The following is a 16,639-nucleotide window of genomic DNA, read 5'->3' as shown; positions in this document are numbered from 1 at the left end:
TCGGTGTTGACGTCAAGGAAGCGATGCCACGGGCGCGTCACAGTAACACGAAAATAAACAAAGCAATCTAACATGAAACTAAGTGTCATGAATAAGATGGAAATTTCGTTGATAATTTTGTATTTGTATTAATATTAGTAAAGCAGTCGGGTTGTTCTGTCAATGGGTTGACTGTTGAAATGCAGGACTTTTACGGAATTCACTTTAACAGTAAATTAGTAACACTTTAGCGGTTTTAATATATATTTATATATATATTTTTATATTTATATATATATATATTTTTTTTTTTACTGAAAACAACAACAACACTGAAAACGACTCAAACTGACAGGGATGTTGAAAAGAGTTCATCCAGAAAACACAGCAAAAACACTGTGATAACAGCAAAACTGCAACGAATACAAGCAAATAGCAATTCACCTTGTGTTTATAGAATTTTAAAATAGCCTAGTTAATTCGAAACTTTGGAAATATTTTAATAACCATATTTTCGAAGTGTAGTTATTCTGTAGAATAGAGTACTTCAGCTGCCATCATGTGGAGTAGTTTGGAATAGCAAAATTAAACTTTTTAATGTATGACAAAGTTGTTTAAAACATTTAAAAGTTAAAAATATTTTTTGTCTAATTTTCCAGTACATATATTGAAGAATTCAGATGCAAAAGCCTCTAAGTGCTGTTTGAAATTTTCATCTAAAATTAGCATATTTTATCAAGCTCCCACATTTATTTCATTTTAATGGCATAGAAAAGGACATATACATTGCCATTAAAGTAAAATAATTGAAACTCATTTTAGAAGAAAATTTTAGATGGCACAGGCTTTTGCATCTGAACTCTTCTCTCTCTCTCTTAAACACACACACACACACACACACACACACACACACACACACACACGCACACACACACGCACACACACACACGCACACACACACACATCCTTAAAACAAGATGAATAAAATAGTTTCACAAAAACTTGTCTTATCCATTTATTTTCCAAACCCTGACACTGGGCAGTGTTTCTATGTGATTCTGAAATTTGTTGAAACAGTCTGGGAATTTCATATAGACTGTTTATTGAATACTAGGAAAAAGATGAAAACAAGCAGTTGAAAGAAATGACCTTCCTCATTCTTTACTCTACCTGCAACGAAAGAGAGCCGTGCATTCACTGCAAATAACACAGAAGTGGAAACTGAATACATAGGATAAGTTTTTGCTTTATTAGAAAGTAAATGTCTCATAGCAAGTATACAATATGGCATGAAAGCAAAGTGCAATATTATCTTCATGGTATGTTAATAAAAAAACAAAATGAAACACTATACAGCTAAATGCATTATGTACCATGTATTTTGACACAGTAGCATGGTAATGCCATATTTGTTTGGACATTTAGCATGGTACTACCTTGGTATTCTTAAGAGCATCTTGGAGTACCATATAAATACCATAGCATATACTACCATTCAAAAATTTAAAGAATTTAATACTATTATGCAGCATAGATAGCACAGCCAGAACATGTGGGTTAAAATATGTTAAATTCAACCACAAGAGGACGCTGCAGGCTTGCAGAAGACTCTGAGCCTTGGGGACATCAGCATCTTCAAAGCATAAGCACAGTTTGGCAGCTGGAATCGGTCTGGGGACAGTTCACAAGATAGTGAAAACCATCAAATTGCAAATTTCACTCTTGTTGCTCCTGATCTCAACAACTTCCGTGTTTGTTCACATTTATGAATCCAGTCCACTCAAATTGTTTGTACTCAAAGGTCTTTCACGATCAGTCACTTTGCACCAGAGGAAAGGGCTTCAGCTGAACATGATGGGAAATTACGTTTGGAGATAAATCGATGTTATAGATGCCAGATCTCTCCTGTGTCATTGAAGCTAGCAGGCAGAGCTGTAGGAAAGTAATGTCGCAGATGTACTGTGGAGATCAAAGTGCTGCCGCTCCAAATTGAAAGACCTCTGAGCATGTAAATCATAGTGTTCACATGAGTCACCTGCCAGCTTATCAAAAGGAACTGTGGAGGAGCTTAACTTGTGACAAACAAGCCATCACTCGCAGCCCCCGAGTCTTTGGTGTAAGAGCCAAAAGGTTATCAGGAACTGTCAGTTGAGAACTGAGACACGCAGGTGGGTGACTCTTCATGACCACCTGCTGAAACTGTCTATAATCACCACTATCAATACCAGCACAGAACCTGAGCTCTGTGTGCACTTGGCTTGCCTTATGTACAGTGGCTTCATGAATTACATCGGCCCAGAAGGGAATGGATTGGTTCTGCCTGAACCATCTGGTGAATTCCCCTGCTGTGGCTCTGTTCAAAAAACCTACAGCACCAGTGAGGAACCAGCGACACTCTTACTGCTTGTAATTGTCATCCAGTGTGTTCAAAACACCCTGAGTCTTATGCCTACAACCACTGGAGGAGTGAGGAAGAGGGGGCTGGTGTTGCTTTGGCAGAGAGGTTTATATTTTATCGTGTAAAAAGATGATGAGACATGCTTTGACATCAGGGTTGTGCGCCATTCAGAACTGAATTTGAAATGCCGTTGAAATTGAACTGAAGCAGAATTAAAACGAATTGAAATGTAAAAAGGATCAAACAAACTTTTCATTGATAGACAGATACACCCTATCTGAAAGCAATAGACAGACATGATGTAGATAGATGGATGGATGGGATGGACAGATAGATGGATGGATAGATATACACCCTATATGAAAGCAATAGATAGATGAACTCATCATCAATTATGAATTTCATTTAATTACAATTCTGTAAATTTGTGGAGTATGTCCAATTCAATTCAAATTGACACTTAAAAGTAGGCAGTTTTTCTCAATTTTGAATTTTGTCCAACTCTGGTTGACACGATAAACCGGCTATTGGTTATATATAGGACTACAATCCGCCCTCTTGATTTCACTCAAGCACGTGCGTAGAATCAGCCTGACCATTTTTTCACCTTTAAAGAAAGCGGTAAACCTATTGAAATTTCACTCGGTACTTCACAGGATGCCGCACACAGTCCCTGAGCTGAATAAATGTAGTTTCAATGACTGGAACATGAGCACTCTTGTCTGCTTACCCACGGGCTCTGACGGTCTCCAGGCAGACGCTGGAACCTTTGATGAAACATTTTACCGCTCAAAGTATTTCTGTTATCGCCATCGGAAGGTAACTAACTGCACATTATTCAGAGTCATTGGTCTTACGTTCAGCACTTTTTAAAACAACTTTGTATAGGCACCCACACACAGATAGCCTACACACATGCACACGCTCGTGCACACTCACAACAACGTCTACAGGTTTTCCCATATATGGCGCGGAGTGGGCTCGTTTCCAAGGCGACGGTTAGTTTCCATACACACTGTGACATATATATGCGTTGTCCTTGATTTACAGTAAGGCAGGCACAAAATAACAAAGTTAAGGCAAGAATACCTGTAGGATGTCTGCACATAAACAAACAGGAACATCATACCAACAGAGCTCTGGGTGCTGATACAATTGTGATTGGTGGCGTGATGTTATTTTGGCATCTCTGGGTGAATGTGGTGCACAGAACAGCGGCGTGAACGCGCTCCCGCCGTCGCGTGACAGCAGCTGTCACGTCTGTGGGGGGAAAGCAGCGTGGAGCTCGGTTTTAGTCTCAGTGTGACATGAAATTACAGCACTCATCACGCAAGTTTGCTCATTCTTCTTTATTTTTCTACAAAAATATTTCACCTTATAAAAGACAGCTCAGAATGTACATTGTTTTTTTTTGTTTTTTTTGCAACTGCCATAAAAGTTTATTTTTATACCTGAAATATATATGTATATGTATTTATATATAGTATATAAGCTTTTCTTAACATATATATTCATAGTGCACTTTCAGTAGCCCAGGATATGAGTTAAACATCCTCCCAGTCTTGTTGAATTATTTCTCATAACCCTCTCTGACTGTGGAAAGACTGTAACGAGACAAAAACAATTTTATAACTAAATGTTCTAGTTGTGGTGATCCAGGCATTGTGAATCCAGCTTCATGCATGACCTTGATAAACAACACAACAGTGGTGTTTATTTCCAGAAATACAGTCGATTGCTATCATAAGTAACTCATTGCTTTAGAGTGATGATTTTGTGGTGGTTTTACTAAAACAGTGGGTACTGAAGATGAGATTAAATAGAATTCTTTAGAACAAGGCAGTCTTATGGTGGATCAGAGAGGACGAGAAGACGGTTACAATAAGGAACCCGTAGAATTAGTAAAGGATTACGCTTTTAGTAAGAAACAAGTCGAAAAGGTGCCAATAAAGATGAGTGACAGGATTTTTTAAAGCACTTGAAGCGCAGGAAGGTTATTAGCTTGTGGCTCATGGTATCCCATGATGCCTATGAACTGCAGCCAGCCGGGAGCCCTGTTCATGAGATTTCTGCTGCCTTCCCGATATCAGCATTATTATTACTATCGCTATCATTATCATCATTATCTACTATTACTGGCTCTCCCTGGATACGCCTCAGAAAGCTGGTGACTGTAATCTCTTGATAAAGACATATTCTGAAACACAAAATAATTGAATCAATCTGCTAAAGAATATTCTCATGTTTTGAATAATCATAATAATAATAATACATTTGTACTTTTCATAATAAAAATATCGATGCTTGTTGGTGGAAATCACACTGGCACGATGGGTTGCAAGGGTTACTTATGGATGCATTCCAAGACTTTTTGATAGTCTCTGATAGTTTGGATCCTAAATATGGCTCATAACCCTCCTGCAGGATTTCTTCGGTTGTTTTATTGTCTGTCAGGTGAAGTGGTAGGTCTGATAAATTAACAGCACACTTCGTTGAGCGGCACGATTTGAGATATCATTCATATCTGTAGCACAAACGGTGTGAGACAAATTATGCGTAGAAGTTTAATACTTGGGTTTAAAGGAAAATCTCACCCAAAAATGAGAATTTGCTGAATATTTCTCACCCTCAGGCCATCAAAGATGTAATTTAACTTGTTTCTTCATCAGAATAGATTTGTAGAAATTTAACCTTACATCACTCACGAATGGATTCTTCTGCAGTGAATGGGTGCCGTCAGAATGAGACTCCAGTTCCATCATTTAATGTCTTCGTTTCTTACAAACACACAGATTTACACTACATTAAAATATGTTAATTCATGGACTTGAGATATATAGATTAATTGTGGATTATTATGATGTTTTTTTCAGAAGTTTGATGCCACCCATTGACTGCAGAGGATCCATTGGTGAGTAAGTGATGTAAAGCTAAAGTTATGCAAATCTGTTCCGATGAAGAAACAAACTCATCTACATCTGCAGCAATTTTTCATTTTTCACCCTTTGTTCAGATAAGCAATAGCTATCACCACAAAGAATAATAATAATAATAATAATAATAGTAATAATAACAGAATTTCCATTTTCTAGAAAAAACATAAACAAAGTATCACCCCCCACCCCCCCAAAAAAAACTGAACAGAAAAAGAAAATGTGAATGTGATCCAATCCCTCTCTTTACTGAAGTGCTGAGGCCTTTCCATCAGTCCGGTGCTGTCAAAAGGCTTTTCCAGAGCATTTTAACACTCTCTTTACCCACAGGCTGCTGTATGTTCTGCTCCTGGAGTCTTTTTCAGAACAGGCCTGTGGCTCTGCACTTATCAGAGAGGAGCAGAGGAGAGAACGAGTGTGAGTGTCCAGAGCGGCGCTAAAACCCAGGTGGGCGAGAAGGTCAGTCGCGTCCCCAACGGGGAGGCTGTGTCCGAAGTGCAGGAACACACCTCATAGCCGTTTTCCGCATGGTCTGCGTGGTGCTGCCCGTGAAGCCTTGTGTTTGAGTTGTTCTGCATCTCCGGGGAGTCCGACTGCATTTCTGTGCACATCAGCCAGTCCTTGCCGATGGGACGCGGATAACCCGCTTCAACCTCCATATCACTGCCTGCCACACGCCAGTACTCCTTTCCCTTAAAGAAATATGACGCTCCTGGGAAGAGAGAAAGAGAAAAATACCAGGAAATAAAATGCAGGTTGATGCGTAGAATGGATTTTTCAGACTTGCTTTCATCTGCCATACACATTATTATGGTTTCACTTTTCCCTCTGCGGCTTTTGTCAACTCTATTTCCTGTTTTGAGACCACCCTGGGAAATACTAGAATTTGAGCCTTGGGGGGGCTTGACCCCCAGTAATACTGTAGTCGAATATGATTTGAGCAGTGCTTCTCAAGTCTGTATTCTGTGGATACAGATGGTCTGTTTCACATTCGTAGTTGTTGGAGAATTGATTGGCTGACAAAAAAAAAAGATATTTTTGTTCAAAGGACCTTGATCTTTGTATTTTGTTTGTTGTGTGGATTCCTTTTTTTCTTTTTGTATTTCTTTTTCTCCATTTATTGAATCTAGGCACCCAATTATATTTTCTATTTTACTCAATTGGCACAGAAGTTTTTCATATTTTTTTACTTATTGGATTTCTGTTTTTCTGCTGCCATCGGTGTTTATCCTTTTTCCTTTTTTTGGATTCGGTCCAATTTTGCCTTCATGAATAAGTTGACTGATAATCAAGCGATTACCAGTTCATTTCCCTTTCAAGATTGTGAGGCAGTTTTTTTTAAGGATCCTGAGGACTTTGGCTCAGAATTAGAGACTAAAGATCATTATTTGAAGAATTGCATTGCTTTGGAAAAGAGCCTTGCTTTGGAAGAGATTTGTTAAATCAAGTTGAAGAAATTCAATAGAGACACACTGGGTTACTGATATGGATGGATGATATGATATGATCCATGGCTATACAAGCTCCAACGTCCATAGATTTCATTCTACATAATGTTCCACCTCCAGTGTCTCTGAATAAATATTAAGATTCAGATTTCTTTAAAGAGGCCGCCCATTCATTCATTTATTCATTCACTTTCAAGTAATTGTTTTACGGAGGATAAGACACGAGACAATAGCCCTCTAGATAGAGTCTAGAATCACCAATGGATATCACCACATTTTGCAACTTGATGAAAGCCTGTTCCTCAGGTTCAGCCTAATGCTTGCATCTTTGTCCCATCTGAAAAAGAGCTTTACTATCTCTCTCTGTCTCACTCTGCAGGTGAAATTGGCTTTCAGTGCTGACTATTTGAAGGGGATACTGTTGCCAGCACCTCCTCAGGCTGATACCCTTTCCCTCCCTCGGAGGCCAGGGACTGTCACTGTGGCCTGCTCTCACTCCTCGTTCAGAACTCTTCCTGTGGGGTTGGCACACAACAAAGAGCAAAAGAAAAAGAGAAAGTAGCCTGTACCCCCCCCCCCCCCCAAAAAAATCATAAATAGGCTTTCTACCTGTCAATCATTTTGCATAATTGGAATATGCTGACAATGGGTTGGTCAAATTTAATAAATGGGTTAACAGTGTTAACCTTTTGAATTATTGCATGCATCAACTCAGTTTTGACAGTAATAGACAACATGGAAAGAAGGAAATAGAAGAAGCTGTATGTGTGTTTTTACATGAAAGTACTTAGGCTATGTGCTTTGCAAGCATTGCTTTTATTTAACACAGGCTTGATTCGTTCCACCACAAAATTTCAAATGTCTGCTCTTCATTTTAGAGGACACAAGGAGCTCACTGTGCATTAGACACAATGCCATGCATTAGGCATGACAGGACATTATGCCCCTTTCTCCATTCTGCTCACATAGACCTCAAAACTGCTGCTATGACAACCACACAATCAAACACCTGCCTGGCTAACATCCTCTCCACCTAAATACAATCATATCTTCCAAGAGGAATCAGGGTCGTAAAACTGTGCACAATCCCTCTGAATTACATATACAGCATTAAAGACCACTTTTTGAGTTGTTACTGAATATGTACTGAACATGATAGAAGATAATATGAGTTCATTTTAATTAATTTTAAGAGGAAAGTGGCTACTATAAGGATTTTTATTTTCTTGATAAGCCTAGTTTTCTTTACTGAGTTTTGAATTGAAACTGGAAGCTGAGAGCATGCTGAACAGTGTTGTTATTATTAACCAAAACTATTAAAAGTGTTTTGTTAATAACAAAAAAAGTTTGTTAATTGAAATATATCTGGGAAAAAAAAGAAAATGAGAAATCTTGTCACGTCAACAAACTGAAATAATACTTAAAGTTAAAGAAAAAATAAGACATAAAATTACTAAAAAATAAAACAGAAAAATAAAAATATTACAAAACACCGAAACTCATTTAAAAAGATAAAAGGACATAAAAAACTGATTTGCTATTGCTATTTTGGGGCATTTATACAGCGTATTAATTATTTAGGTGGCAAGATGTTCTCATTTCAGAGACCGTTTTATTTATCTGCGTACACCAACATTTTTGTTCCATTTTCCAAAAGCTGTTTTTGTAAACTTTTAAGAACATATCAACAGTCTTAAAGCTAACAGACATGCTCTAAATTACTTGTCTTTAATGTTTTGTGTCGTTACGTTTTTTTTTTTTTTTTTGCAGACAAAAAAAAAAAAAATACGTTTTTGGCTGTGCTGTCCTCCACCTAGTTCAAAAGCAAACCGGTATGCAACCTAGACAAGAATGAAAATTAATGTCGGCCTTTTTACCCAGGAAGGAAAACGATTCAAGCTTTCAAGGATAACATCCAGGAGAGTTGCTTAAAATTCAAGAGACATTGTACGATTCACAATACTTACTGTCAGACCACCGCATGGCATCATCCAGTTGAGGTGGGATCCCTTTCCACAGCGCCGTATCTTTTGGGTAGCCGAGGTCCATGTGTCGCAGATGGTCATCATAGCGCCAGTAACGGTTGTCCTTGAAGAAGTAGGTCTTCTCATTGTGCAGCCAGACAAATACTGCATCCACTCCTTCCGCAGGCAGCCCGAAGTCAGTGACAGCCCGTGGGTAGCCCTCTTCTACATTATTGTCCTTGAACACCCAATATTTACCACCTGAAGAATTTAGAATGACTTATTGTGAGGTGGGAAACTGTAGGCTAGCAGCAGACCAGATTAGAAAACCCAGACCTGCTGTGAAATACATTTAAATGCTCTAAATATACATAACAAGTTCTGTTTACCTGCTTGCTTTAGAGCTGAAATTGGATTTGAGATACGACTTCAAAACACACTCGCATTATATCTCTGAAGGACATTGTTTGCTTTATAGTCTAGCTCTTATTAAAAATGACATTTACATAACTTGAGAAATCCAATAATTTAGAGAATTTTTCTTCGAGTGAGTGTTTACGCCCTAGGGAGTATTTTACTTAAAATGTTTGGAATGAACTACATTATCAGAGGGTCTTTTTGAAATACTGCACAAAATGATTTTAAAGAGCTTTTGATAGATGTTCTTGATCTCTTTAACTGTGGAATTACCTCTGATTACTGACTGCCCCCAGCAAAAAAAAAAAAAAATCACAGTGCTAAACTAGATTTAGACATTTTCTGAAGTTAATGTGTTGTGCAAAACTCTCGACACCACAATGCTAAGGAGTTGCACTCATTCAGTTCAGGATGAGTTATGTGCCAGAGTTTTATACTTAAGGATTTGACATTCTGACAAACCAGTCAAGATGTATGAGTAATAATTAAAGTAAAGGTTATATTGAAGGGTGACATTAAATATTAACTTACTAAAAGATGAAATCCAGGTATTTACCTTTAAAGAACACTATCTTATGGTCTCCAGGTCTCTCGTATACAGCATCCACGCTGTCCAGGTTAACAGGCAACCCCCTCCAGAAACGATGGATCTGAGCTGGCCTTAATGACACCAGATGCTTCTCACGCGTCAGACGCCAAAAATACTTCCCTGACGAGAGGTTGGACAGTAAGAATGTGTGCTTATTGGTGTGTTTATGCTTCTGGTGTAATTATGTGCTATCATATGATGTTAAAGGGACAGTGAATAATAAAGCGTGGACTGTGCGCATGCCCGGGTGCAGTGTGGAGGACGGTGCCCAGCTGGCAGAAGCAGCCAAGCAAATACAGTGCACAAATGATAATATATCAAAATGCAGACAGCAGTTGTCTGGAGAGAGCACATCCATGACTAAACAGGAAACCAATACAATGTCACAGCAGTCCAAGTTCAAGAAATTCTAATTCATGATTAAAAAATAAATAAAATAATTGTGTGTGTGTGTGTCCACAAAACTGATTTGAAGTCCTTAATTTGAAAATGTATTTATTTTTTATTATTTTATTTTATTCAAATGTTCATGCTTAAACTTTTAACCTAATTCAAGTGGGATAATTAAACAGGTTTCAAAAATAAACTCAATATATATTGTATCTTAATATCAGTTATTAATATCTTAATATCATCTTAGTATCAGTTTTAGCCATGCAATTATGCTTTTTTATTACATTCATTTTATTTTAACAATGCAAGATATTTACTTTATACTTGGTCTATTGCTATGGCTATTGAGTTCAGTGTGGAATTCAGGGTGCTCTTACCTTTGAAAAAGAAGGCCTCCCCTCGAATCTGGGCTACAGCATCAAAGTAACTAGTGCATCTGTCAGGGGCATCATGGGCAGGTCTGGGAAAAATTTACAAGAGAAAAGAAATGAAATGGATAAACTTAGCAAGGTGTGTGAAGGTAGAGCACAAGACTTTCACCAGTAGAAGTGTTTGTGTCTACATGAGTAAATCATTGATTATGGAAGGAATAATTGACGACAGACCACTGAATTATTTAAAATTTATGCACACCTTGAGGTGGTCATGTGCCTCAATGCAATAAAGAATAAATTCAATGCTGCGTAATTTTGAATAATTACATGATCCAGAGTCAACGAGTTTGAAAATAGCTAAAGATTCAACTACTCTTGCTGGCTATATATATATATATATATATATATATATATATATATATATATATATATATATATATATATATATATATATATATAAGTAATATATATATAAGTAATAATATTAAAAAATTTAATAAAGTTATTTAAAACAAATAAAAACAAAAGGAAAATTTTAATTAAATAAATAAATACAAATTAAATTATAAAAATATAAACATAAAATAGAAAGTAAATGTAATCTAAAATAAATTAATAAAACAATATATAAGAAATTAAAATATAAAATAAAAAATACTACAGCTGACACATTTTTCTGGTTCTCTAAAATATGCACTACTTTCTTACGCCACCATTTAAATATTCAGTTTTGAATTAGCCCAAGCCATCAGTGCTTGTTTGAAAGCATTAGCACTTTTACCATAAGTCTGCATGTGAATATTTTTGGCTAGCTATGGCTATGTGCAACCAGTCCTTATTATGTGCTTGGTTTAAGATTGGGCAAATCAATAAAGCTGTTATAACCAGCTTGCAACAGAATCTCTGAATGCGTTATGCCGTTATCCCCTCGGCTAATGACTTGCTTAACACTTTGACGTGACTGGGATGCTAATGATGGAGCAATTACGGTCACAGAGCTGCTTTTGTGAGCCGGAACTCATCTTACACTTTATTAACAAAGATCTTCATTCACAGTTTATTAGATGAGCTCTCTGAGAGTAATGCTATATTTATTACTGACCTTGGTCAAACAAAACCTTCCTGTCTCACAAGTCTGCCATCAAGATGGATAAAAAGAGAGGTGCACGCTGCTCTTAGGGTAGCCAAATGCTTGCTTACTAGGAGTAAGGAATTGAGTCTGTAATTTGTGTCATTCTGATTTGCTTCAGGAAGGTTGAGTGCAGATGCATGCACATTATGAAGTCCATGCATACTCTCTTTCTATATGATAGACTGCTACGTCTGCGATTCAAAATATTCAAGACACGCTGGCCAGAGGAGTGTGGGTTTTGTGGGTGCATGCTTGTTGACTCACGGTATCGTGGATCTGTTTTTGGGGAGGTCAAGCAGAACGGGAGGTTCGGCCGTTTGAGAGGGGTCATCTGGCTGCATCGTGTGCGATACGGACTCCCGAACACCTGACAAAACACAAGGCTATAGTTCAACTTGCACAAAAGCATAAAACCGCCTCATTTCTGAGAGGAGCACACAATAAATGCAGTCTTTACTTTTGGAAAAACTTTATGACAGTCCAATAATCACTCAAAGTTAGAGAAAACAGCCAGACTCAGGAAAAAATAGTATTGCATTGCCACATAAGACAGATAATATATGAGTAATAATGTGCAAGTAAAAATAAGCTAATGAGCACAAAGTTTTTATGTTGTATTTTTTACTTAACTTTGTTTCAGATACTCCTCTTTAAAAAGGAGACACAAATGAGACTGTTACCGTACATCAACTGCTGATATATAATACAGGAAGAGAACGGAGACACAAGAAGACACCTGAGATTACTGGGATTTGTTTCTCAAGAGATCAATCCGACAAGCAGAGTTCACTATGAAATACTATTATTAAAATAAAGACAGTAAAATCAATCTCAGCAGCACATAAGGGTTAATTAATTAAAAAGCAGTGGTATTTAATGTGCACACTCATTAAATTGCAGAAATCACACATAGATATATTATATGGCCCACATTCACCTGCATTACTACTCTATCTCTTTGCTTCCCACCATGTGTGTTTGCAGCACCGTTCAGCATTCTGCATGTTGATTGGCAGGTTCCAAATCATGGTTACGACCAATTAATCCCTGTGCTCCTAGCCTGGCTCAACACTGCCATATAATTAAATCAATAGTGCCCCTATACAAACCAAATCACTTCTGCTCTCTGCGTCCCTCGTTTGGGGCCTGTTATTTGCCTGGTGAGATCCCAGAAAAGGGCAGCCTGCAGAGGGTGCATGCCATGCCAATCACTCCAAATTAGAAATGGGCACTTCAGCTAAAAACAAGGTGGTGTGAGTGGGAAGTGATGGAGGAGAACTACTGAAAGTAACATGGATGCACTCTTTCCATAACAACTGACTAAAACAAACGAAATAAACTTAAATACAAATTAACTAATTAAATAACTACTAATAATAAATAACTAAAGCACATAGGGGATCATATTACAATCGTACAATATATTGTTATTTCAGCAATACATCTTAACACCAGGGTTAGTTAGCTAGAACTAAACACATTAAAACTTGTGCTGGTATTATTTGTTAACTGAAATAAAATTTAATTAAAAAAGTAAACTTTTTTTTTGTTCAGCTAGTTGCCAAAGCACTATTTCCCATACAAATACATTTGAATATTAAAATAATAATAATAATAATAATAATAATAATAATAATTACCAAAAATAAAATGGACTAAAACATTAACAAAAATGAAAATAAAATTTAATATAAAAATAAAAACTAATTCAAAATAATAATAAAATCTATATTAGTATCTCAGTGAGAGTAAAATAACAGTGATTGGCACATGTATGAATTAATATAATGATGATGATAATAATAATAATGTCTGAATATAATTAATATAATATTCACTGGATTTAAATATAATATTATATATTATTGCATTCATTAACATACAATATAATAAATAAAATAAAATATTAAATCTAATAAACACAGTAAAATAACAAAATACAATATAATGGCATTTAATACATATATTAAAAGAATAAAGTATAATAATAATGTTTAAAAACTGGGTTTAATTTTGCACTCTAAGCAACAGAAAATGCTATTTTTAATTGGTTCTACTAAATACATTAAATACAATGGCTGCTTTATCCATATCTGTGCACTCAGAATAGATGCACAAGATAAGAATTCACAAAACTGTGTTATGAAGATTTTGCTGGCATATTTGTGGCACCTGATTCCAGTTCTTTTAGTGAATATGGCAATAACTGCACTATCAGCAGGCACAACTCATTCTTAGTGTCATCCTTGTGTGTTTACTGTTGACAGATTACAGAATCTATCTGTCTGAATGACTTGCAGAGAGACTGTTGTTGCTACTTGTCACTTTTTTGCTTCTCCAACAATGCCAAGGCATCAGGGATTTAAACAGTGATAGCAGGGTGTCCACATGTGATTGAAGATCTCAGCTCACACAGTCTGACAATCTGCCACAGCGCCTGTTTTCAGCTAACTGATGGAGAGGAAGGAGCCAGACGTGACCGAGGGGTGGACTTTCTTACCGTAAAGTTGCCAGACACGAATCTTGTCTTCGTACGGGAGGTTGTATTTGAGCGGGTCGCCCACTGGCCCCTGGTAGTAAGGGCGCATGATAGACTCAATGGCAGAAGTGTGTGCGAGCCCTATGGCATGGCCAAACTCATGCACCGCCACTGCGAAAAGATCCATTCCATGAGAATCTAATGAGAAAAGACAGAATAAAGAAATGTTAAAGAAAAAAAGCCTTTTCTTCATAATAACAAACCAGAGGAAGAAAGTATTGCTTAGTCCAGAGGTTTGTTTAAACTGGGGTCCGGAGAAACCCAGACACCAAACTGGCGCTAAAAGATTTGCAAAAATGTTGAGAGAAAAGCAGTGTAAAAATAAATTAATAATAATAAAAAAAAATTAAATACATTTCAAAAGAACACCATGCATTTGAGGAAAAAAACAGTGGAATATGTAAAAAAAAAAAAAAATATATATATATATATATAATAATTATAAAAATTCATTTTTTTTTTTTACATTTATTCAAAATATTTTTTTTAAGTGACAAATAATAATTACCTTATTTTAATTTTTAAATAATTCACAAATTATTTTTATGTTATTGTTGGCCATAGTTTTATATTTCGCTTCAGCTTTACACATTTAACAGCATTTTATAGAGCAGTTTATAGATAGTATTACATTAGTCTACAAATACATATATTTTATTCATTATTTATTCATGAAATCCCACATAATTTGATGCGATGTCTGACATTGCAAATATGAGCACAATTTGAGAAAATATTGAGAAACACACGGGGAGAACAATCTGAGAAGCAAAAGACCTCAGCAGTTTGCTCTCCATGTAATCTAATCTAAGTCAAACTGAAAACGGATTTCCTTTCTGTTCTATTATACATCAAACTGATTTTTCATGAGGATGAAGACATCCGGTGCAATTATGTCCTGGAAATCATGATGATTATATTGTGAATAGTTCAGGACGTCCACCCACATTGTCATTTTCAACACAATGAGCTGGTGATTGACAGGGAGGACTGTGCTATTAAACCTTACTCACCTTTTTCATTATCTCGCTTTAGTACACAGACAGATCCGCACGATGCAGCCAGCCGTAAAAACATTCACACTTTTCTGTTAAATGGCCCCTAGGGATGGCAACAAAAATGCAGCCAGAGCCAGGAAAGTGTCATCGGATTTGTTGGAATGGAGAGAGAGACAAACAAACAGGAAGAGATCTATAGACAGACAGAATAGGACCTCGAGCTCTACAAACTGTGAAAATGCCAAGACGCATGAAGTTGCCTTACGCAGCAGGTCTGTAAAAGCAGAATGCAAGCTCCTCTGAGCAAAACCGAGGATTAAATCAATGACTTGCTCATTACGACTTAAAAGCAGCTGTGTATCACTAACGGAGGCTCTACTCCCTCATGTGGGTACCTGCTTTTTGCATTAGCGTAATGCGCTTGAAAGAATACACAAAACAAAAGAAGCCCAGACATGGCAGATTTTCACTTTGATGAGGAAAGTCACAGTGCAGGCATAAACTCAAACCGTGCGTCTTTTTAAAAGAACGGTAGAGCTGGAAATGAACATCCTGTCATTATTTACTCACCCTCATGTCACTTCGAACCCATATGACTTTCATTCGTTCGTGCAACTTGAAATCATTTTGCTGGAAATGTGCTCACGTCGTCCAAGATTTAAAAGAGTTTGTTTCTTCATCAGAACAGACTTGGAGAAATGTAGCATTACGCCACTTGCTCACCGATGGATTCCCCGCATGTGAATGGGTGCCGTCAGAATGAGAGTCCAAACAGCTGATAAACACATCACAATAACCCACAACACTCCATTTGATCAATTGTAAAGCAAAAAGCTTGTTAAAAATATATGTCTATTAAGATGTTTTTGAGTTCTACCGTATTTTTCAGACTATAAGTCGCACCTGAGTATAAGTCGCATCAGTCCAAAAATAGTCATGATGAGGAAAAAAACATATATAAGTCGCACTGGACTATAAGTCGCATTTATTTAGAACCAAGAACCAAGATAAAACATTACCGTCTACAGCCACGAGAGGGCGCTCTATGATTCAGTGTAGGCTACAGGAGAACTGAGCAGCATAGAGCGCCCTCTCGCGGCTGGAGTAGGTAATGTTTTCTCTTGGTTCATTTCTCTCGGTTCATGTCAAATTAATTTTGATAAATAAGTCGCACCTGACTATAGTCTGGTATATATATATAAAATACGGTAACTGTTGTTTCCGGCTAAAATATGAGTCCTTTATCCATAATATTGCTTTCTTCAGTGAAAAAGTTGGCTTGTCAAATGAGGAGAGAAATATGCACAAATCAATTGAACAAGTGAAAACAATCCAAAACAGTTCTAAATAAATATGTCAGTGCATTTTGATGTAAGAGGACAACAGGGAAAGGACATTTTCACTGTTATGATTTATGGATTTTGGCAAGAAGCCACAGTTTAAAGTTAAAATGCCTTATTGGTGGATTTGTTTCT

The 16,639-nt window shown here is 36.8% G+C and overlaps 1 protein-coding gene across 1 annotated transcript in view; it reads right to left on the bottom strand.

Moving 5' to 3' along the window:
- Positions 1-5,672: 5,672 nt before the first annotated feature.
- The window catches only part of LOC113064108 (matrix metalloproteinase-17-like), a 57,914-nt gene continuing 46,947 nt past the window's right edge, over positions 5,673-16,639 (bottom strand). Inside the window, exons 5-10 of the mRNA XM_026234671.1 lie at positions 14,128-14,304; positions 11,892-11,994; positions 10,499-10,581; positions 9,696-9,848; positions 8,726-8,983; positions 5,673-6,022 (exon numbers count right to left, since the gene is read on the bottom strand). Coding sequence (XP_026090456.1) covers positions 5,700-6,022; positions 8,726-8,983; positions 9,696-9,848; positions 10,499-10,581; positions 11,892-11,994; positions 14,128-14,304 — 1,097 coding nt within the window. The 3' untranslated portion in view covers positions 5,673-5,699. The remainder of the gene's footprint in view (positions 6,023-8,725; positions 8,984-9,695; positions 9,849-10,498; positions 10,582-11,891; positions 11,995-14,127; positions 14,305-16,639) is intronic.

Source organism: Carassius auratus, chromosome 46 (assembly GCF_003368295.1).
Source record: "Carassius auratus strain Wakin chromosome 46, ASM336829v1, whole genome shotgun sequence".
NCBI lineage: Eukaryota > Metazoa > Chordata > Actinopteri > Cypriniformes > Cyprinidae > Carassius > Carassius auratus.
Note: the sequence above shows the minus strand (reverse complement) of the source record. Positions and strands in the feature narration are given on the sequence as shown.